At 38.7% G+C, this 24,239-nt stretch overlaps 1 protein-coding gene across 2 annotated transcripts in view; it reads right to left on the reverse strand.

Moving 5' to 3' along the window:
• Positions 1-510: 510 nt before the first annotated feature.
• MED27 (mediator complex subunit 27) overlaps positions 511-24,239 on the reverse strand; it is a 170,373-nt gene continuing 146,644 nt past the window's right edge. For both annotated transcript variants that reach the window (XM_034793783.1, XM_034793781.1), the window contains 3 exons: positions 19,678-19,719; positions 3,871-3,948; positions 511-1,140 (listed from right to left, as the gene is read on the reverse strand). In XM_034793783.1, the coding sequence (XP_034649674.1) occupies positions 1,006-1,140; positions 3,871-3,948; positions 19,678-19,719 (255 nt within the window). In that variant the 3' untranslated portion in view covers positions 511-1,005. The remainder of the gene's footprint in view (positions 1,141-3,870; positions 3,949-19,677; positions 19,720-24,239) is intronic.

Here is a 24,239-nt window from a genome sequence, read left to right on the forward strand (position 1 = left end):
ACCAGCACTATAGGTGGACATGTTACCCTTAGCTAGAGTGCTATAGGAATAAAAACACACAAGTTTTAAATCATCACACTGCTGAATAAGTATGTCTGCACTAAAGAAGCTGTGCTTAAAGCCTAAATTTATTTTAGAACTTTCAATACTAAAATGGGGCAAATGAATTAGACACACTGTGACTGCTCACCACATATTTTCTAACCGCTCAATACCCGCAGATTTTGCTAACATTTTTCATTACAATTTTAGTAAAGGGAAACATCTGTTTCCTCTCTCAAAAAGTACAATCCATCTTCCAAGCTGCCACATGCCTTTGAAATTTCATGTTTATCAACACTATACTCTCTTCCAGAATAAGAGCAGCATAGAGAACCATCCTTGCAAAGAAAAAAATTCTAATAGCATTGTTTTTTAATTATTCCAGTTTTTTAAAAAGTCAAAAACTGTGAAACACATACAAAATGAACCTAAAGTGTGTTACAGAGTAACAAAGTAAATGACACATACTTTTTGAATACAAAGTTTTTTTTATAGTTCACAAAAATAAGTTTGCCTCCATTGTGAATTTTGTAGCAAAATGTACATTGTACATGGATATTCTCATTAAAATATCAGTTATTCATGACAATGACTACAACTGACAGTTCCCAGAGAATGACTTCAGCACAAACACCCCAATATGACCATGTATGATCTGCCTATAACAGTAACTTTTCCCCACCTTTTCCTTTGTGCATTAATTGAAGTAAAAATAAAATAAAATAAAATAAAAGCCTCATTAGTACCTTGGACAGAGACTTCTTTTTTAAATGGCCAAATGCATAGTGCTGCTTTACTACTCAGTAAGAGAACTTCACTACAGGAAGGAATGTGTATATTAATGTTCAGAAAGGGAATCAACTAATGAACCATCCGCATTCTTCAGAGCTCATCTGAAGGCCTGTTCTGTCCATAAGTCCCATTCGCTTTCCTTCTTGCGAGATCAGGGACTGGGTCATGTTACTACTGCCTGCAAGTGTCATGAAAAGCCTCAAGCGTTCGGAAATCTCTCCACGTAGGTGGAAGGCCATCCTGCAAAAACTTTCCACAGCGCTGGCATGGAGCCTGGAACAGCTTTATGTAACTTCTTAACCAGGTCTAAAAAGAAAAGCATAGAGAGAAATTAAACAAACTGGATATGGATGCTCTCCAATGTTATCATTCCTGTCAAACAAAATGATACTGAGGATCGAGAACGTACCTTGGCTTGGGCCCAGCAAGATATACAGTGATTTTATAGAAATGGAAGCATGCAGAAAACCACAAGGTCACAAGACAGCTGATTTTCATTTTGCTGGAGTCCCTACTCTCTCTCATTAAGCAACTTGGGAAACAGAAATTCATGCTGGGAGAAGTTATTTGTAGCTAAAGGGTCACCATGGACAACCAATGCTCCTCACATTCCAACTGACATAGGATTATGCTCGATCATCCTCTGATACTTGTGCCCTGGTAAACTGGATATTGGTTTCTTTCTTTTTGTTATTCCTCTACCACACCTCTGCTGCAGTCACAGTGCAGAAACCTGAACTCTTAATAGATGAAGATACAGTATATGACTTTCACATCAGGTTCACTAATTTTCTTTCTAATGTAGTTTGAAGATAGTACTTATTGATCATAAAAATACTATAAAATCTTATATTTGATGATGCTGCTACAAAAGAAAAAATGTTGTCAAGTGATAAACAACAAATAACAGCTTAAAACATTCCCAAGTAAAGGTTTTCTCTCTTAACCAGGTTGTCATAGATAAGAATGTGCATTACATAACTCAATTCCAAACTCAAGGAGATATGCAACTAAAAAACTCAAGACAAGCAGCTTCACAGTGTGAAGGATGCACATGAATCTTGTCATTTAAAGTCCTACTGAATTACATCAATAAGAGAAAATTGTTCTCTGAAGAAGAGGTCAAGTGAATTTATTGAAACAAATCCTTGCATCTTCATCAGAGCCTTCTCTATAGCAGCAGAATCTAAGGCAGTCAATAACTTTCCTCAAAAAGAACTAGATCATCTCTGGGTTTAGCAGTAACTGTAGGGACATGGGCAACAGAATACTATAGGTAAGCTGCAGCTATTCACTTCAGCTCTGTTTGACTTAGCTTGCACCAGAGAAAATAAAATTGTCTGAACCATAATATAGAATTAAGTAAATGAAGTTAAATTGTACACTTAAACACCTTTTGAAAGAAAAATAATGTACTTCATTATATCCTGACAAATGGACTGAACACCTGACATGTAAAAGGACCGACACATTGATACTTATGATGAGCTTGCGTTTTTGCTTTGCTGAAGTTTTCAGTAGTGTTTTATCAAATCAGTATGACAGGTCCACGCACAGGCAAATGTGCTACCGGTTCTTGAAACATTAGTTTTCAGGTACATCCTGCAACATGGATTGGACCAGTAAGGCCTACTTCTGCCATTTTGTAGCTAAAGACTCTCATTGTAAGATGCTCCCTAATAGAAAAGTGTTTTACACAAGTATTTTAGCTTGGTGGCCATTTTATAAATTAACTAAATAAATGCAACAGGTAAAGGAGTTCAACAGTTTTGAAATCAGACTTCTAACAACTGGAACATGAAAGAGCAATTTACAACTTCCCACGTGGGAATCTAAGTTTTCTCCAGGAGTGGTGGAGACTGATGGGAGACAAAGCAAACCGGATCCTGATTTTAAAAAATGCCCATGTCTCTATCACTTATTCTGGACAGTTATAAAAAAGTTGAAATAAATTTTATGAGCAGTGAAAAAGTGTTTCTTCGACAGTAGGTGGGGTAGATTGAGCCCTAGCTGTTTTCCACTGCCAAACTATATCCTGCCAGAAAGAGTACTGAATAAGGAACCATTGTTCTTACTCACCAGACAGCAGTATAGTTTATACAGAAATCTGTTTTTACAAACAAAATTATAAATATATTCAAAGTTTATACATGGTGAACTGAAATCTGTATATGGCGACAGATTGGTTTAAATAAATTAGTATCAGAGGGGTAGCCGTGTTAGTCTGGAATAAATAAATACCTAAATAAATTAGGTAATTCTTAATAAATAGTACTACTTAATATTTCAGAATAAATCATTCTTTCTGGTAAAACTGTGGGACAGGTCTGTGGGGGTGTGCGCGCGCATGTGCACAAGTGCGCACTTGTCCCCTCTTGATTCCGAGAGCCAGTCTGTGCCAGCCGTGGCAAGAATTATGCCAGAGTTGTGTGGTCCCTGAGGAACCAGGTATGAGCTGAAGACTGACGTAGCAAAGTGGAGTGCCAGCCAGCCCCCTACCGACATGTCCTCTCCCATCCCTCAGTGTGCACTCCATGCCAGAAGGTACGGTTGGTAAAAGGCAGGGCTCTGCTGCTTTTACGCCAGTTAGGGGTTCTCCTCAAATGGGAATTCTCAGCTGGCCAATGACAGCCAGAATCCAGCTCTTTTACATTGCTTGAGTCCAAAGGGGACAGATCATAACTGAGAATTTGGCCTCATTTGCATGTCAGTTTCAGAGCTGACCCCAGACCAGTTTCACAGATAAGATTTAGCAAGCAAACACGGAGAGCTATAATGAGTTATACAGTTGTATATACAGGAATCTTCTAATACCATCCATCCCAGTGTACTAAGAACGGCACTATTTACTTTAAAGAGTATTAATTACTAATAACATTGGCTACCTTCTTCAGTTGTGAGTTGAGGAATTTAGTAAATAATTATTTTTAACCACTTTAAATATGGGCAATTACTCTGTGTAACAAACTGCCTGGTATCACTCACTCTCACCAGGCTGAAGTCCAGCTGGAAGAATTTCTTTTAAAATAAGCTTACCATGAAGGATCTGACCACCACATCTGGCATCTGGGGCAGCTGGTAATGCAATAAAGCAGTGGTTGCATGATCTGTCACCTGTACCACAGATAGAAGGGAAAGACCTCCTTATTAATTCATTGTTTCAGACAAAGATGTGTTACTTTAAATAGAAACAGCATAATATCTCAAAAGGAAGATGTGAAAAAGAATTACATGACACCCAAGATATTCAGAGAGCAACACAAAGATGTTTATGTGGCTTTCTCAAACACAGTCCCATTCTTTAGCTCTCTACACAAGATAATTCATTAAGACACAAATGTAATTAGTGTTTTCATCCACAAACACTAAAAACTAAAAAGCACCTTTAAAATGCAACAGCATGGTAATAGCTAATAATATAGGGAGGAAACAGGGTTTAAGTCATTAAAGAAGGGGTCTGTAAGCCGGGAGAAATAGGTTCTATTCCCAATTCTGCTAATGACTCACTGAATGACACTGGGCTAATCACTTAATTTTTCTATGCCTCCGTTTACTGACCCACCTTTGTAAGGCACTTTGAGATCCTTAGGTGGAAAGCACTATAGAGGTTTTCTATATAAATTATGATAGGCAGAAATCTTGAGAAAAGAACAGTGTAATATTCAAAACAAGAGCTACATCAAGGAATTTGCTTAACTTGTATTTTAGCTTTCTACAGTGAAGAAGAGTAGAATAATACCCTCCTGGCTGTGGCTCTACAAAGGAAACCCAGTGTGCACTACAGAGTCATTAACAAGCTGAACCACTAGCAAACAGCTTCAGAGGAAAATCCTAAGTGTTCTCTTCTTTATAGGCCTACATTTTCTTTTTGCCATTTTTCCTAAGTTTTATGTTCCCTTAAGTCACGTTGATTTACTCTATGGAGGAAAAGATCCACAGTGATGAAGCAGAGAACTCACTAATTTTGAACTCAGAGAACTAATTTTATTCATACACAAACAATTTTCCCTTTTCTGGATGAGGAAAATTATTTTCAAGTTTCAATTCCAATACCAAATGTAAATTGTCTAGGTAGACAATCTTGTGGGAAAAGGAGTGGAAGACCTCTTAAAAGTCAAGCTATTTTATACTATTTTAAAAAATGATTCCACTCTTCCCCACAAAGATTTCATATTTGACAGCATTATTTATCTGTATGGTACCATGTTTTCATGGAAAAATGGATACCCTCTTCTAACAGAAAAGGAAAGAAAAGATCATTCTTAAAGTCCCATTTAAGGTTGTTTACATCAAACCGATACAGATTTAGCACTCTTCTTGGTCTCCTCTGTAACCAAGACTCTACAAATATGTTCATGGTCTACTTACCAATTTACACGGGGAGAAGGTTTCTGATAGCAGGGGGCTTTTTAATCTACCAGACAAAGTCATGACAAGAGCCAATGGCTGCAAGTTGAAGCGAGACATATTGAGACTGAAAATAAGATGGAATTTTTGTTTGACAGTGCTGGTACTTAACCATTGGAACAATTTACCATGGCTGTGGTAGACACTCCATCACTGAAGTCTTTACATCAAGACTGAGGGGTTTTCTAAAAGATATGCTGTAGCTCAACCGTAAATTATGGGCTTGATGCAGGAATTATTGGTGGAATTCTCCTGCTCATGTTATACAAGAAGTCAAACTGATCCCTCTTGACCTTAAAAATCTATGACTATGATCTTAATGGTGCTTACCAGCATCAACCTGGATATAAGAATATCAAATTATATCATTGTCCAGTGGTTAGTTGTGTTCTTGTAGTTTTTTCAAGAAAGAGACAAGCTCCTCTCTAATTCACACAGTACAGTTGGTTACCTCAAACTTCCTTTACTGATAGTTGGACCAATGTAGCCTATTTTTCATCAAGCCTCATTTTAAAGCATATTTAACTGAATTTAAACTAATACCATGAAAAATACTAATTTCTTTGGGCCAGATTCTGCCATCAATTATTCATGTAGACTAATACATTATTCTGAAAATAGCCCCATTGATTAAAATGGTACTACTTATGGAGTAAATTGCTGCTGACTGTGAATAAGATTATCTTTAGGGCAGGGACTATATTTTCCCACGAGTGTGTACTGTGCAGAACATAATGAGGTCCTGACCCTAACTGGGGTCTTTGGGAGCTACCACAATATAATGATAATTAGCAATAAAATAGTTAATTATTAACAACAAACAATAGTAATTTACAGCTTCCTAACTTAAACCAGTCAGTCATTTCTTTAATTAAATCTCATGGATTATGTTAATCTCTTCACACTTCAAATCCTACTAGCTATTTTTTTTTTTTTTAAAGATAGCACTCACATTTATAGGACAGTACCAGACTTCAAAAAAACAGGCAGTTCTAAAGATATTTATGAGTAACAGTTCTCCTTCTACTGATATTTCTACCTCTAATGAACAGTATTTTCCCCCCGAAAACAAAGCTGTTTTCTCTCAGCATTGAAGATGTGGGAAAAAGTTGCTTGAAGAGAAATATTGCCATTAACAAATTCAAATTCACTGGCTACTTTGGCATAGCTGCACATATGCTGTTCCTATTGTGATGTAAAGCTAATGAGATTCCACAGGGAGATAAAAGCCATCCCAGCACTGCTGGAACACTAATAATGTTTTCTGAACAAAAAGGAGGCGATTCATACCATAAGCAAGTGCTGATAAAGAAAAAAGATGCTCCTAAAAAGATCAAAGTGGGTGTCAAATTTTGGGAAGAGGAAAGGGGGAATAACACCCCACAAAAGTAGCAACAAACATTGTGATACTGAACAAAGCAAAGAAAAGAGATGCAAAAATGTCAAACTGTCTAGTGGACGGGGGACCAAACAAAACAGAGATGAAAAGACAAAGTGCAAACTGTCCAAGATTAAAAAAAATTAAAAAGAAAGGTAAGAGATCAATACAGAAGGCTTTACTAATGGAAATATTATTTCATGCCAAACCAAAGTAAATTGCACATACACCAGCTCATTTTGGGGATATTTTTTCTTCCAATCAAGTTGGAGTTGCAAGATAATTTATTTTGTGTGTTGAACGACATTTTGTATATACAGGACTTGTTTTATTAACTTCTCTTTTACAGTTATCACTTCTCTACACTATCTTACAACATTTCTGTTCCCCTCACCTGTCCCCTTTTTTCCTGATTAGGTTGTCCTCTAGCTAGTACACAAACTGATTAGACAACTACTCTGAGTTGCAGAAAACCTCTTCCAAGAAATTTTGCAAAAAAGCTTCAATTGTCACAATTCATCTTCTGGAAAATACCTGCGAGTTTTTCCAAATAAAATGCAAGATACACTATTGAAGTTAAAGACAAGTTTTGCTAAATGAAATATCTATCATTTAACCAGACACGTTCACATTTTACAGCAGAGCCTCAAAGCAAAGAAAGACTCCAGTTGCAATAAAAATGGACTGGTAGAAACATGCTCTTGGATCCTGTCTTCTGAATGAACTTCCATTTCTACTGGACTGGATGAGCAGATTTTGGTTTATCAAAATACAATTGTGTTTAAATTTGAATAGAATCACTTTCCCTCTTGTTAGCAGTTATTTAGATTGATCTCTGGCACCAAACCTAACATTTTTTTGTTCATTTCTGCTTATAAAACTGCTTATAAACGTAAACTGCTTGAATGCATATCTTTCTTCCAGTCTAGAGAGATGCCTGCATTCTGAGTTCAAACCGCAGATCACCAGGCTTCCGTTGGGTCAAACCTAATCTTTAACATGACTTTACGGGAAAGAAATTTTCAATACTTTTTCTCTAAGAATAACAATTAGGTCCCAGTAAGTGAGGAGAGTAGTCTGGCTATTTGTTCACTCTGAGGAACTACATGCTGAGCCCACATTGCTGCTCAGCAGTAGAGTGAAAAGGCAGGTACGCCTTAGTTCCTTATCACATCTGACGGCTCAGCTTGTTTGTTTGGTAAGGTTATAAATAGCTCATGAGATCAACACACAGTGATAGCAACAAACAAAAGCCTTGCTGTTTGTCTGAACCAACCCATCCTCAGCTTTTCTCCAAAATTTCTTATCCACTCAATGGTACTATAAAAGGCAGTGGTATATTATTATTCCTGGAGGTTTCACTTTTCAGAAGTGGACAGCAGGGACGGCTCCAGAGTTTTGGCCGCCCCCAAGCAGCCAAACAACAACAACAACAAAAAGCCGCAATTGCGATCTGCAGCGGCAATTCGGCGGGAGGTCCTTCGCTGCGAGCAGGAGTGAGGGACCGTCCGCCGAATTGCTGCCAAACAGCTGGACGTGCCGCCCCTCTCCGAAGTGGCCGGCCCAAGCATCTGCTTAGTAAGCTGGTGCCTGGAGCCAGCCCTGGCGGACAGTATCCAGGAATGACAAAATATCAGAATTTCTGGTGTTGGAGATTCATTTAAAAAGTACAGTCTTGTTTATGGGTGGGTCAGGGTAAATGTCACAAAATTGTGACAAAACCCACAAAGGTAGGGGTGTTACTTTGCACTATTATGAAGGGGACCTATTAAATAGTCTGGTTTCTTACTATTGAGGCTGACAGGGGCTTAAAGAACTAATAACATAGGATGTTAGAATATAGGAATTGCTATACTGGTATATACCAGTTGTTCCTCTGTTCTAGCATCCTGTCTCAGAGTGGCCAGTAACAGAGGTTTCAAAGGTGCATGTAAAATCCCTGTGGTGGATAGAATTTTTTAATCTAGAGGTTGCCTTAATGACCTCAAATTTAAGGGCTGACATCCCAATCTAATGTATCTGTGAATGTTCTCAAGATACATATAAGTGTCTATTGTTTTAAAATCCTACTAAGCTCTTGTCTTCCATGTGATATGGTAGCAATGAGTTCCATAGGTTAATTATGCCCTGCGTAAAAAAAATTCTTATCAGTTTTTAATGTGCTGCCTTTCAATATAATTTAATGCTCCTTTGCTCTTATTGAAAAGAGTAAAGAAGAATACTTGGAGATGAGTGAGAGGCAAACAGCTCCTATCTTCTCAATTTCTCTTTCAGGAAAAAGCCTGTGAATCCCATAAAATAGGGGAACAAAAGCACTTTGGTGAAGTCACAAAACACAGCAAAAAAGAAATAATGTATTCATACATAACTTTAGGGCTGTCAAATGATTTTTAAAAATCATGATTAATTGTGAGATTAAAAAACAATTGTGATTAATCACAGTTTTAATCGCACTGTTAAACAAGAGAATACTATTTATTTAAATATTTTGGATGTTTTCTACATTTTCAAATATATTGATTTCAATTACAACACAGAATACAAAAATTGTACAGTGCTCACTTTATATTATTTTTTTATTACAAATATTTGCACTGTAAAAAAGAAACAAGAAATAGTATTTTGAAATTCACCTCATACAAGTACTGTAATTCAATCTCCTTATCGTGAAAGTGCAACTTACAAATGTAGAATTCATTATTATATTTTATATAACTGCACTCAAAACCAAAACAATGTAAAACTTTAGAGCCTATAAGTCCATTCAGTCCTACTTCTTGTTCAGCCAATTGCTCAGACAAACAAGTTTGTTTACATTTGCAGGAGATACCGCTTCCCGCTTCTTATTTACAACGGTATGTCTACATTGGAAACTTCAAAGCGCTGCCGCGGGAACTCTCCTGCGGCAGCGCTTTGAAGTGCAAGTGTGGTCGCGTCTGAGCACTGGGAGAGAGCTCTCCCAGCGTTCCTGGTAATACACCTCCACGAGGGGATTAGCTCCAAGCGCTGGGAGCATGGCTCCCAGTGCTCGGAGCCTGTCTACACTAGCGCCTTAATGCGCTCAGACTTGCTGTGCTCACGAGGGTGATTTTTCACCCCCCTGAGCCAGCAAGTTAGAGCGCTATAAAATGTAAATGTAGACAAGCCCAATGTCACCTGAAAGTGTGAAGAGGCATTCGCATGGCTCTGTTGTAGCCGGCGTCGCAAGATATTTACGTGCCAGATGTGCTAAACATTCATATGTCTCTTCATGCTTCAACACCATTCTAGAGGACATGCTTCCAGGCTGATGACAGCTTCTGCTCGATAACGATGCAAAGCAGTGTGGACTGACTCATGTTCACTTTCATCATCTGAGTCAGATGCCACCAGCAGAAGGTTGATTTTCTTTTTTGGTGGTTCAGGTGCTGTAGTTTCTGCATCGGAGTGTTGCTCTTTTAAGACTTCTGAAAGCATGCTCCACATCTCATCCCTCTGAGATTTTGGAAGCCACTTCAGATTCTTAAACCTTGGGTCGAATGCAGTTGCCATCTTTAGAAATCTCACATTGGTACCTTCTTTGTGTTTTATCAAATCTGCAGTGAAAGTGTTCTTAAACCGAACAACATATGCTGGATCATCATCCGAGACTGGCATAACACGAAATATATGGAAGAATGTGGGTAAAGCTACGGTGCAGGAGACATACAATTCTCCCCCAAGGAGTTCAGTCACAAATGTAATTAATTAATTATTTTTTTAACAAGCATCATCAGCATGGAAGGATGTCCTCTAAAATAGTGGCCGAAGAATGAAGGGGCATACAAATGTTTAGCGTATCTGGCACATAAATACCTTGCAACACTGGCTACAAAAGTGTTTTGTTTTTGAGTGCAGTTATGTAACAACAACAAAAATCTACATTTGAAAGTTGCACTTTCACGATAAAGAGATTGCACTACAGTACTTGTATGAGGTAAATTGTAAAATACTATTTCTTTTGTTTATCTTTTTTACAGTGCAAATATTTGCCATCAAAAATAATATAAAGTGAGCACTTTACACATTGTATTCTGTGTTGTAATTGAAATCAATATATTTGAAAATGCAGAAAAACATCCAAAATATTTATAATAAATTTAAATTGGTATTCTATTATTGTTTAACAGGGTGATTAAAACTGCAATTAATCATGATTAATTTTTTAAATCGAGTTAATTTGTTTTGAGTTAATTGCTTGAGTTAACTGCGATTAATTGACAGCCCTAATAAGCTTGTATTCTTAGCAACTCAGGTTTTGACAGAGCTCACATGCATATGCTCCGTAAGAAATACACCTGGAAATATTGAGCTTGGAGGAGAGAAAGACCACTTCATCATGGAACCACAGAGCCTTGAGGCTCAGAGAAATCCAGGAAAGAATGAGAGATGGTGTGTAGGCAGCTCTCAGTAAGAAAAACATAACAAATGATTGAAGTTTCTTAAGTAACTGCTTCCTCAATACAGTATGGAACGATACAGGAGTTTTCCTGAGGGTAGGGTTTGGTGGCTGTGTCCAAAACCTCTGAAAACCAGAAATATTTAATCTGCTTGGTTTTCTTATTTGGACTTGATCAGACATTTAATCATTGTTTAGCCAGCTCCTTAAATACAACCAAGTACTGATCATGCAAGTAAGCAATCAGCCAGGTGACCCTCGAACAGTCCATCTCCTCTCTGAGCAGGCATCATCAGTAGTCCAGTATTCAGCTCATGCATGCATTCATCCCACACATTGTTTTATTCAGATATTATTGACAAGAATACATCTTCATACATTACAACACTTGTGTGTCCTTGTAACGGTGACAATTGTGCCCTGAACTGCATTAGTTTGGGACTGCAAACCTCTTAGACAAAGACCCGGATGCACAGCAAGAAATGCAAATAGCATCATGCACTGTCAATGATGTACTGCTGTCTCTCCTCCCTGAAAGAAACTAGCATTTGAAAATTTGGAGAAATAGAACCCCGAATACTAGGATATATATGACTACTCAAAGCACTCTGTTTGTGGAAGGCATGTTTTATTTCATATGTTCAATTCTCCTGTGGTTGCATCTTACTTGTCTTGTTCTTGCAGGATTTTGTACACTGTAATTTTTAGACTGTGATCATTTCCTTACATTACAAACAGCTTGTTGAATAAAAGATAGAAGCATGATTCGCCTTATAAAACATGTACATATGCATTCAGGTCTACACACACTATTTTATCATCCATAATGTCCTCCTACCTCTAGATATTTTAAAGATCATGACTGACTACACAAAGGAAAAAGCTAAGGAACTGTTTAACAATTAGCCAGAAAATACTGGAACTAGCTTGTTTGCTGGTTTCGCCAACTATCTTTTAAATCTCTTGAAGCTTGGGTTCAAATGTAGGTAGGATCTCAAAGAAGAAATCTAAAGGATTGTTTAGTCACAGCTGTACATGTGAAACCATCATACAACCAACTTGCAGTCTGACTACTGTGAATCGCTGTTAAGGGGTAACCCACTATTAGGCTACCAGGTGTGCTGTAGGTCAAGACTGAATTGGCAGGAATACGTGAGAGTTTACGTGGTGCCTATGGATCACATAGCTAATTGGGGGGTGGGGGAGAGGGGAAGAGAAGGAATAAATTACATTAGACAGAGAAACTAGATCTTGTTACTGAAGGGCTCAACTAATAGTTAAGACCACTAACTATTAGAAGTTAGCCACTGGTAGAGCGTTTCATTCACTACAACAGAAACAACTATACCGGGGTGGCCAACCTGTGACTCTGGAGCCACATGCGGCTCTTCAGAAGTTAAGTATCAGAGGGGTAGCCGTGTTAGTCTGAATCTGTAAAAAACAACAGAGGGTCCGTGGCACCTTTAAGACTAACAGAAGTATTGGGAGCATAAGCTTTCGTGGGTAAGAACCTCACTTCTTCAGATGCAAGTACTTGCATTACAATAAAAAAGCAAGTACTTGCATCTGAAGAAGTGAGGTTCTTACCCACGAAAGCTTATGCTCCCAATACTTCTGTTAGTCTTAAAGGTGCCACAGGACCCTCTGTTGCTTTCTTCAGAAGTTAATATGTGGCTTCTTGTATAGGCACCGACTCTGGGGCTGGAGCTACAGGCGCCAACTTTCCAATGTGCCGGGGGGTGCTCACTGCTCAACCCCTGGCTCTGCCACAGGCCCTACCCTCACTCCACCCTTTCTCACCCCCTCCCCATAGCCTGCTATGTCCTCGCCCCTCCCACTCCCCCTCCAAGCCTCCTGCACGCCACAAAACAGCTAATTGGGAGGTGCGGGGAGGCGCTGATCGGTGGGGCTGCCAGTGGGCGGGAGGCACTGGGAGCAGAGGGGGGGAGCTGATGGGGGTTGCTGACATATTACTGTGGCTCTTTGGCAATGTACATTGGTAAATTCTGGCTCCTTCTCAGGCTGGCCACCCCTGAACTATACTGTCCTTTTTTCTTCTACTTTCCCTCTGAATGAGAAGCTATGAAGCTTGCTCCAGTCACTACAATATTTTCCTTCAGTTCAGCTACTTGGCATTCCACACCCCTCACCTCTATTTTTCAGATTTCACAGCAAAATTTAAACACAGTAAATATTTCTAAATTTCTTGTCTTATTCTTCCTCTTATGTTACTGAATGAAGACATGTGAGGTGTTAAAATAGGGAGGTTAAATATCAAAACAGTCACCGCACCTGCCGAGTTTAAATGTCAGAAAAATATGGAAACACATAAACCTTTTCTTTATTGTTTGTGGTTTTGCCCTTTCAAATATTCCCCCCTTATTTTTAAGTTCCATTCTCTGAGACTAACCCTGCTGGTAGATTCGGTGGCTATGAAAGCTTATTCACCCCAGGATGAAGTTCAAGAAGTCTCCAGGGAACCTTAGTAAATGACTGTACATTTTAGCAGTAATGGGCCCACTGGGAGATCTCCCCCTTGGTATTATACACACATGGGTATCCTGTCTAATAAGGAGGAGAGAAAAGGCTTGCTGACACAGCCAACGGTTGCAAACAAAAGTCAGGACAAATTTAGCTTCATTTGACAGGGTTGGATAAAAGATCACAGGTCTTTGGTCCTTAACCTAGAAAGTCATGCTGCAGTCCTGTGAGAATTTGACAGGGTTTGCAGCTTCCATGAGCAGATATCTTGTGAGCTCCAGATGTTGTTATATTGTCATTGAAGAGAGTTCGGAAACTACGTCCAGCTTTTTAAAAATAAATGTCCCTGCCCTTCAAAGGAATGATGGATTCTGCAGTGTTAAAGGAAACAGACACAGTGAAAGGGCTTCCTAGCCTCCTTGGTGGAAGTCATTGTTGCTCTTCTGAGAAGGTGAAAACAGAGCTATTTCCACAAAGGGTCAACACTGATTGCACAGAGAGAAAGATTTCATAGACATACAGATATGTTGTGACATGGGTAGACAGGTAGAGAGAAATTCAAAAAATGGTGGGAAAACATTTATTCTGGAGACTTAGGAGTGCCACAGTAAAATCGTTTCTCCAACACTACTTTATCTGATACCCTTTAGCTCATGCTGCTATATCATTATTTCAATGTACACCTCTACCCTGATATAATGCGACCCGATATAACACGAATTCTGATATAACGCGGTAAAGCAGTGCTCTAGGGGGGTGGGGCTGTGCACTCCGGAGGATCAAAGCAAGTTTGATATAACGCAGTTTCACCTATAGCGCGGTAAGATTTTTTTGGCTCCCGAAGACAGCGTTATATCGAGGTAGAGGTGTATTAAAAAGAATCTGATGAAGTTATGCTCCCATCGGAGAATAAAAAAGCAAAATCACAATAAGAGCTGAATATGCAGAATCACAGCATTTTCCACCAGCTGTTTACAAATGTTGACTATATTTTTCATAGGTCCTAGTTTTAACTTATTTCCCTATTAGTGCACAGTTATAGGCTCTGCTACTGCTTCTCAGGAACAAATAATATCTTGCATTTCTATAATGCTTTTCATCCAAGGAACTCAAAGCAACACAACCAAGATTCAGAGCTTCTGTGAGGTAGGAAAGTATAATCCCTATTTTAAACATAGGGCAACTGATCCACAGAGAGGTTAAGTGATTACTCAAGGTAGCGCAGTGAGTTAGTGACAAAGCTTGGAACAGAACTCAAAAACCCTTGCGTAACAGACCCTTGCTCAAGCCATTAGACAACATTTCCTCCCTCCAGCAACCATGTGCTTCTTATTTTAAACTAATCCGTTTTATATTATTTGATTAGTTTTCCTGGATAGGAAAGATAAATAGTAATTTAATGTTCAGATAATTTAATTCTATTTCAATTATGAATGAAAAGTTGTAGATTATTTGCAATGAAAAATGAACATAAGGACAGCCATACTGCATCAGACCAATGGTCCATCTAGCTGAGTATCCTCTTTTCCAGTAGTGGCCAATGCCAGATGCCTCGGGGGAATGAGGAGAACAAGCAATCAGTGAGTGATCTATCCCCTCTTATCCACTCCCAGCTTCTGGCAGTCAGAGACTAGGGACATCCAGAGCATGGGGTTGCATCCCTGACCATCTTGGCTAATAGCCATTGATGGATCTGTCCTCCAGGAACTTATCTAATTCTTTCTTGAATCCAGTTATATTTTTGGCCTTACAACAAGTTCCACAGGTTAACTGTGTGTTGTGTGAAGAAGCACTTCCTTTTGTACGTTTTAAACCTGCTTCCAGTAGTGGCCAATGCCAGATGCCTCGGGAGAATGAGCAGAACAAGCAATCAGTGAGTGATCTATCCCCTCTTATCCACTCCCAGCTTCTGGCAGTCAGAGACTAGGGACATCCAGAGCATGGGGTTGCATCCCTGACCATCTTGGCTAATAGCCATTGATGGATCTGTCCTCCAGGAACTTATCTAATTCTTTCTTGAATCCAGTTATATTTTTGGCCTTACAACAAGTTCCACAGGTTAACTGTGTGTTGTGTGAAGAAGCACTTCCTTTTGTACGTTTTAAACCTGCTTCCAGTAGTGGCCAATGCCAGATGCCTCGGGAGAATGAGCAGAACAAGCAATCAGTGAGTGATCTATCCCCTCTTATCCACTCCCAGCTTCTGGCAGTCAGAGACTAGGGACATCCAGAGCATGGGGTTGCATCCCTGACCATCTTGGCTAACAGCCATTGATGGATCTGTCCTCCAGGAACTTATCTAATTCTTTCTTGAATCCAGTTATATTTTTGGCCTTACAACAAGTTCCACAGGTTAACTGTGTGTTGTGTGAAGAAGCACTTCCTTTTGTACGTTTTAAACCTGCTTTCTATTAATTTAATTGGGTGACCCATGATTCTTGTGTTATGTGAAGCAGTAAATAACACTTCCTTATTCACTTTCTCCACACCATTCATGATTTTATAGACCTCCAACATATCCCTCCTTAGTTGTCTCTTTTCCAAGCTGAAAAATCCCAGTATTTAAGCTCTCCTCATAGGGAAACTGTTCCATACCCTTAATCATTTTTGTTGCCCTTCTCTGTACCCTTTCCAATTCTAATATATCTTATCTTTTTTGAGATGGGGAGACCAGAACTGCACGCAGTATTAAAGGTGTGGATTTATATGTCAATTTTGGTGGGTTTGTGTATATGATGTGCACTTGTGCTTTGAGAGCTGGGCAGAGAGACCAATAACTTATTTCCTATACAGCCACTAGATAGATATGAGATGGTTAAAGTTTCTTTTCACTACTGATATGTATTCAAACTAGCACTCTACATATTTTATTGAATTTAATTAACTTAATATTTTAAAAGAAAATTTAGTGAGTTAAATGTGCTGCAATGACAGTGCTAGAGAACAAAGACTCCCCATTACCCACTGGAGAGGGGTTTGTGGGCAAAGGAAGTACAGGCTTCTCCCATACTTTCTCACCAAACTATCTCACTTCTGACCTGACGGGCCACCACCTAGTACATGCTTAAACTTCTGGATTGAACTGAGACTGCCAAACTTATTTTTTATGGTCATTTTGCACCTAGATACTACTCTGATTATTGCCCTATAAATATCTTAGTTAGAAGTTAGGTAAAATTATAGGGCCAACTAGCATCCAGTGTGATGGTGGCTATTATGTGGATTCTTGACAAGTAGGAACTGTACTGAGACCAACTTGCTTTACGAACTATTATGCAGCCACTGGTGGCATACACTGTAAAAGAATTGGTAAATCTTTTTACCAATTACACTGGTCTACAATTTTTGAGAAGTCGTCTGCTTCAGAGATAAAATGTGCTATTTATGATGTATTTTGATGTGCTGAATTCAAATATGACAATTAAAACAACTGATTGGCTACTGTTTCTAAGATATTTAAGTTTTTACATTTTATGTCTATGTGTATATTGTGCAGATAGTAGAGTTTTAATCATAAATTGTAAAACTAGGTCTTTTCATGTGTTTATGGTTGCTTTACATGATAATATTTCACCTGTCCTGTTTATGTTACACTTTAAAAATCAGCAAAAGGGTTATATAAATAAAATGTATTATGAAACAAAAGGCAAAAAACTATTATGTACATAGTTTAGTCCTATTCAGTGTCTACTTGGCGCTTCTTGGCTTGTCTCTTGTATTCCCAACTGGAGGCACCGTGCAGAAGTAACAATGGCTGGTATGATCTGTTGGCTCTCTCCAAATCATTGGCACTGCAAAAGGCATAGATTTCTTTTTCCTGTTCAACCACTAGTGAAGATTGGTTGCACAAGTGTTGCAGCATATGTGTGGGGCCCACCTCTTGTCCTGATCTCCAATTTTGCAGCCAAAATAAAGGTGATAGGCTTTCTTAACCATAGTGGTTATACTGCGCTTTTGTGATGCAAAAGTCACTTCACCACAAACATAGCAGAAATTATCTGCACTGTTCACACAAGTACGAGGCATCTCTGCTCACTTGGCTAAACAGAAATGTGTCCCTTTGCAAATTCAAACACTGACAAATAAGAGAGCACGACACTGTATGATTTCTAGAGCTGATATAGGGCAATTTGTTCAGCAGAGTGATGTAAGCTTCATTATGATTGCATCATCCATGACTTCTAGGAATAACATGATGCAATTCATATCATGTATGACGCAATACCAGCTTCAGTTTGCATCATTCATTGTTTTGCCTAAAAAGCAAGTACTGTCCAAACCCTGTCATAGATTTATTCATAGATCCAGTCAAAGATGTATTTTAGTCATTTCTGGTTTAAATTGAGATCCCTTCCCTTTATAACTCACTTATCCTCCGCCATTCCCAAGTCAAGGGTCATATATACTGACCCAATAGCATATCTTGAAAACTAGAGCCAATCAACAATTTTAAGCATCGTTTTCATTCTCAGTGACCCAGAATTAGTAAAGTTTGACTACATTTATTTCAGAAGCATTTTGGCTGTAGAGCAGTGTTATATTTATAGTTTAGAATGGATAGCTGATACTTCTACCCACTTGTCAAACTGATTGCACTAAGGTGAGAACTATTACTAAGTATGTTGGTTGGTGCCTTTTAAAAATATATTCTAAACTAAAACATCTAAGGAATGCCTATTATGATTATTTGCAATACATTTATGCCCAACATGTGGTAGGCACTGTATAAACATATAGGAAGATGCAGCCTCTCTCTCATGAGATCATAATGTAAAACACATATGGAGAATTTCAGAAGACATACTTAATTACAAAAACCTAAACCTGTTCCATTGCAATAATTACTTCAAAGCATCATTGATAAAGGTTTATTAAGATTAATTCTGCACTAAATTACTTTCCACTGCATTCTTCTCTACCTGACATAGGAAAGAAAACAGTTTTGTGGACAGAGAAGAATTAACAGGTTAAAGAATTCTTTACCTGTCTCTAGAGTCAAGAAAGAACTACAGTGGCATTCTTTCTGCCTTAATACTAGGCAGGGAGGGACTGCTACATACCTCCCCAAAAGCTCTGATCCTTCGCAGGTTAATATCATAGGTCAAAACTGTTTTTCTTTTGACTGCATATAAAATCCTGGGATTTGAGTTTGGATTCTTGGAAACATTTATGCCCAAATACAGGTGTTATATCTTTAGTTTTGACCCCTGCTTTTATGCCTTTTAGAGTCCCTGACCCATAGTTGTTACATAAACTACAGAAGTTGATGAAAGGAATAAAGTAGCGTGAGCCTTAAATTCCTTGAACTGTGGTTTAAATGTAATGACATCGGAATTTAAAGCCAGTTCAGTTTGAACTTGCAACATTTTGGCCAAAGGTTTTCATAGAGAAATTTTATTTCACTTGCCTTGGAAAAAAAAGCACAATGTCTAAAAGTGTCTTTAAACTCTTGGCAGGTTTATACTTACTGGGCTTATTTTTGTCTCATACCATTCTCACATTCGTGGAATGTCCCTGATTTCAGTGGAATTACTTTAGTTTACAGGAGCATGAGAGGACAAGCAGGTCCAATAGTTAGCTTTAAGGTAACATTTTTAGAAGTGCCCAAGTCTGACTGACTTATTAAAATTAAACCTCAAGAAGAGGAATGTGTGGAATTTCTTTCAGAGCAGTTTGGAAAAGGTGCTGTTGACTTGCCTCCCTATAGAGGGTGCACTTTTTCCTTTAAACTGAGAAAAGTAAAAGAATAGATTTTTAGACTTAAACTACTTAGAAAGAATTAATCAAACTAAAGCTCAGAAATGAATAAGTGAAAATGATTTCTCAGGCTAGAGAGGAGAAAGTCCCATAGTTTGGTCCCCGATTGCCTTGGCTAGGGTCAGAGATATGCCAGGATATAAGTGTAAAGTAATCTCTGAAAAACAAAAAAGCATATCCTATTTTTGTCCTACTTACTATCTTCAGTCATTGGAGATTATATTTTGTTCTTTGCAAGCCGTGATGGAAGTTTTATAATCACATTAAAGATGGCTGACAAACAACACAAAACCTAATTGCTTTTGCAAAGTGTTTGTCTATTCAAAAACAAGAAGTTCTGCAAGACACAGAATCCACATTTCTTTTATAGGCATTGGGTAGAAAGTAAATGTTGTGGGACTTACCTTCTGAAAAACCTGATAGTTGGATTTGGACCATATGTCAACCTGTAGTCAGAAAAAAAAAAAAAAGTTATATATTACCACACATGGATTCATAAGAACACTTTATTAGACTAACATTTGTCTTGAAAAATCTATAATCCTCATTACCAGAAATAAGCAGTCTAAACGAAGAGACAGAGGAGCATATTTGTTTCTTAACATTACCTTGGTTTCCAGAGTGCAGGCTGATGGGGATTGCTCAACCTCAACAGAATGTTTTAGGATTTTTCTCTTGCATTCACTCACTGGACTTTACTAGGTTAAAATGACTTTATGCTACTGAGTTAATTGCTCCACAAAACTAGATTATAAAGCCACTCTGCTGCTCTCTTTTTAATCTGCCAAGACCCACTTAAATTGCCTACAGGAAATTACCAACTGATAATGGCTAGATGGAGGGCCAGTAAAGACTGTGTGTGTGTGTGTGTGTGTGTGTGTGTGTGTGAGTGTGTGAGAGAGAGAGAGAGAGAGAGAGACACACACACACACACACCTGGTTAGACACAAGGCCAAATTTTACTTTGCATCCTATCCCTTTTGTGCCACTGAAGTAGAGCAATTCTGGTCACAGCTGTCATGCTCCTATGTCCAAGTGATCCAAAAGGGATGGAATGCAAGCTAGACTCTGGCCAAAAAAATTAATAAGATGTACAGTCTTCAGCCAGTTGTTCGGGATTTCCCATTACTAAAACTAGATGGGCTGGCACATAAAATTGACACATTTATCATTATTAATTGAAGTGAAGAGGATATCAGCTGATATTAATAAAGGAAGTCAAGTTTTGTGTGGGTCATGCTGAAGATATATTTGAAACCCTGGCACTAAGGATTTAACACAAGAAAACTTGTCATCTGTGAAATTCCACTGTTACCCTTTAGTATTCAACTACAGACATTTCACATACAGACACAATTAATGAAATGAGTTATGGTATATTTTATTTTAGTTTTAATATGGTAGTATGGAACCTCGAGTGCTTTGGTGCTAGGCCACCTAATAAATATTAGAAGCAGTTTCCTTTGAAATATTATACTGCCTCTGACTTCAATAACAGTTGTGTGGCTTTAGTTATATACACATCTACACATAAGGGCTGAAGGAGCCTGTGGGATACAACAAGAAAAAGTAGTGCAGGACTTTTAAAGTGGTGTCTACTAACAATGCTGTTCTAACTTGGTTTTAACCACTATGTGTTCAATCTGACAGCTGAGATATTCATAATGCCGTTTCCTAAAATGGGAAGTGGTATTTTCCACATAAATAATGTTTTCTATTATCTCAGTTTCATGACCCAGCATTTCTGAGCTAATTTTACAATAAGAGGAATAAAAGGAGAGACATTTGATTATGACACACACACACACACACACACACGAACGAGACAGACCATTGTAGATTCTCAGCACAACAAAACCCATTTCACATGTGCGCACTGTTAAAATGCCTAGAGGTTTTCAGTAGTCAACGGTAATTTATACACCATTTGAACCAGAAGGATTTTATACAATAAGGTTCACACTTTAAAAAAATATATATCTGTTCTATAAGATTATTTTGCATTTCTATGTCACCATTAATCAGTAGATCCCTCAAAGTGCTTTACTTGCAGTAGGCACATGACTATCTAAGGTATTATATGAGCCAATTACTGTAGTATCTGCGTGACTCGGTGTCTTTAATATTCGGACCATGTATTTAAAGACTACTCATGTAAGCAGGGCTTGCAAGTTATGCTTAAGCTCAAACAAAAGTTTGATATGGGAATTAAAGGGTGATGGTCTATGGCCTGCATCATGCTTAAGATGAGACAGTCATAATGGTCCCTTCCAGCCTTAAGAAACAAACAAACAAACGTGTTATCTTCTAGAATTCTCCTATGACATGGGTATATATTATTCCCATTTTACAAGTGGGGAAACTGAAGCACAAAGAGGTTAACTGACTTGCTCAAGTTCACAGAGCTGCAACAGCTTTCCAGGAGTCCTGACTTTGTACTGTGTTGGCCATTAGACACTTCTGCCCCAACCTTCACACACATCTAAGAAGGGATCTAATGAAATAAAATAGTCCTTGTTTTGCAATGAATAAGGCATATGGTGTTTAAGTTTCATTTTATTAAAGCTGTACTATGAAATCTTATAAATGAGTCCTGTTGAACCAATGTGCAACCTTAGAGCCAGCAAGATCTCTTAAATTCATTTGTAGGAGATTGTGCTGATCTATGTGAATATTTATCAGCTTCAGCCTGTCTCTATAACAAGGGCATTTCTTCTAATCTTTTGCTGGTCCTGTGTCCACGAGTAAGTGATTCAGCAACAATTGCTACAGAACACATTTAGCTGAATTAAGCTAGAGCACTGGTCTAAAGGAACCAAATAAAATACCCCCAGTATACTGTACTTAGAATTCCAAACAGGTAGGTTTTTTTGTTTTGTTTTTTGTTTTTTTGTTAAGCTAGATTTACGGCTGTGGGTACCAAACCTATCTGTGATTTCAATATATTTTACTTTTCAAGAATATAGGAGCTAAAAACACCAAACAAATAGGAGTTAAGGTTGCACTTCTCAAACAAGGGACCGATTCACACATTTACACAAGCACAACTGATATGCTAGTGCAATTTTAACACAGCCTTCAGAATATACTGTCTCGGTGGAGATAGCAAAGATGGCAACTTCCTCCCTCCTTTCCTGACCTCCAGCTTATTTCCTATTACTAAAGGGCCTCTTATAGTCACAATTTCTCATCTGCAGATCTTATCATGGAAATCACACTCACTGAAGAATTGTGCTGCAGAGATACTTCGCTTTCATTTGAAAAAAATCATTTCTAACCTTTATGGGTGGGTAGAAAACATCAAGAAGATGACTCAAAAGTAAAATGCTGCAGGGAGTCTGTGCAGTACACCTCTACCTCGATATAACGCAACCCAATAGAACATGAATTCGGATAGAACGCGGTAAAGCAGTGCTCCGGGGGGGAAGGGCTGCGCACTCCAGTGGATCAAAGCAAGTTCAATATAACGCGGTTTCACCTATAACGCGATAAGATTTTTTGGCTCCCAAGGACAGCGTTATATCGAGGTAGAGGTGTATTTGAAACAATAGCTGTGTGGCCTGATCCATTCACTTCTGTCACAGCCCTGTGGACTCCATGATTCTGCAGCCACAGAAATTGGCATTTTCCCCAAATACTATGGAATTCAGCATTTCTGCCACAGAATTTGCTGTTTTGTTGTAGCTATGTGCCCAGCATTTTGTCTTCTGGCTTCCTGACCTTCTGGGACCTACATGCAGCTGTGTCTTGCACTCCAACTTTCCCCATGAAGGGGAATTAACTGGATTAAAGTGCATGCTCCTCCATGGAGCCAGGCAGCAGAGAGTAATAGGTATCAGAGTGGGCATGTCCAGCTTGTAGCCAGGAAGTGGAAGGAGCCAAACGTTTGGGCTGTTGCATGGACAATAGCATACCAGCTAAAACCCAGCGAACTGGGAAGGTGACACTGCTGAAGCCAGCTAAAAGCTCCCCACTCTTGAGGACAAATGAGGTTCTGAGCTGGATTATTTGGCATTATGGGAGCCAAGAAATGGAGCCAGGACACCTGAAGAGAGTAAGGAAAAACCCATCAGGAAAAATAAGCACTGTCTAAAATGAAGAATATTAGATCAATGAGTTTTTTTCAGCTATGAGCCAGAGATGTGTTTGAGTGTATATGGGTGGAGGATGGGAATTCAGGGTATTTAATAGCAGTAGAATAAACTAATATTGCTGTGGAATTTAAGGGTAGCGATAATTTTTGGTTCCATTGTGCCATGAAGTACACAGGGCCCTGATTATTAGTTCTCTTGGATAGTATGTTGATGGCCAAACAGGACTGGAGCCCTGTACAGAGGTAGACTTGATACCTGCCCCAAAGAACTACCAACCTACAGCCCCAATCCTGCAAAGATTTACGCTTGGGCTTAAATGCATAATGTTAACACTGCATTGGAGTTATTTTTATCATTTAATTATATTATTGTTTGTACATTTTAACAAGTTTTTTTTGAGAAATCAGACAATCGAAGTGTTTGGCAACAAATAGGAACAGATCCTATTTACTAAGTTCTGCTAAAGTTTGCATTCTTACATATAAACAGGGTTAGTTTTGTTTGGTCAACCAACCTCCTTCTTTAAAATAAAGTATAGCTATACAATTATTTTGATTTTTTTTTCCTGTTATGGTAATACCCAAAGGCTCCAATAATGATCAGAACTCCTTAGAAAGGCCTGGTCCCTGCTCCACAGAGGTTACAAATGAAACTGAAACAAGTCACAGTGAGTGAGGGTAGGTCTATGGCAGCATTTCTCAAATGCGGCCACAGCCTCCTGGGCTGTGATGGGGGGAGGGCAAAGTAGAGCCCACGCCCTGTGGCTCCTGGATGCTGGGGCCAGCAGCAGAGGTTGGGCCCTGGCCCCCTCTGGAGTCACCTGAGGCACAACGCTGTAGGAGCAGGCAGCCAGTACATTCCCCACCCTTCCC

The sequence above is a fragment of the Trachemys scripta genome, chromosome 17 (genome assembly GCF_013100865.1).
Source record: "Trachemys scripta elegans isolate TJP31775 chromosome 17, CAS_Tse_1.0, whole genome shotgun sequence".
Taxonomy (NCBI): domain Eukaryota; kingdom Metazoa; phylum Chordata; order Testudines; family Emydidae; genus Trachemys; species Trachemys scripta.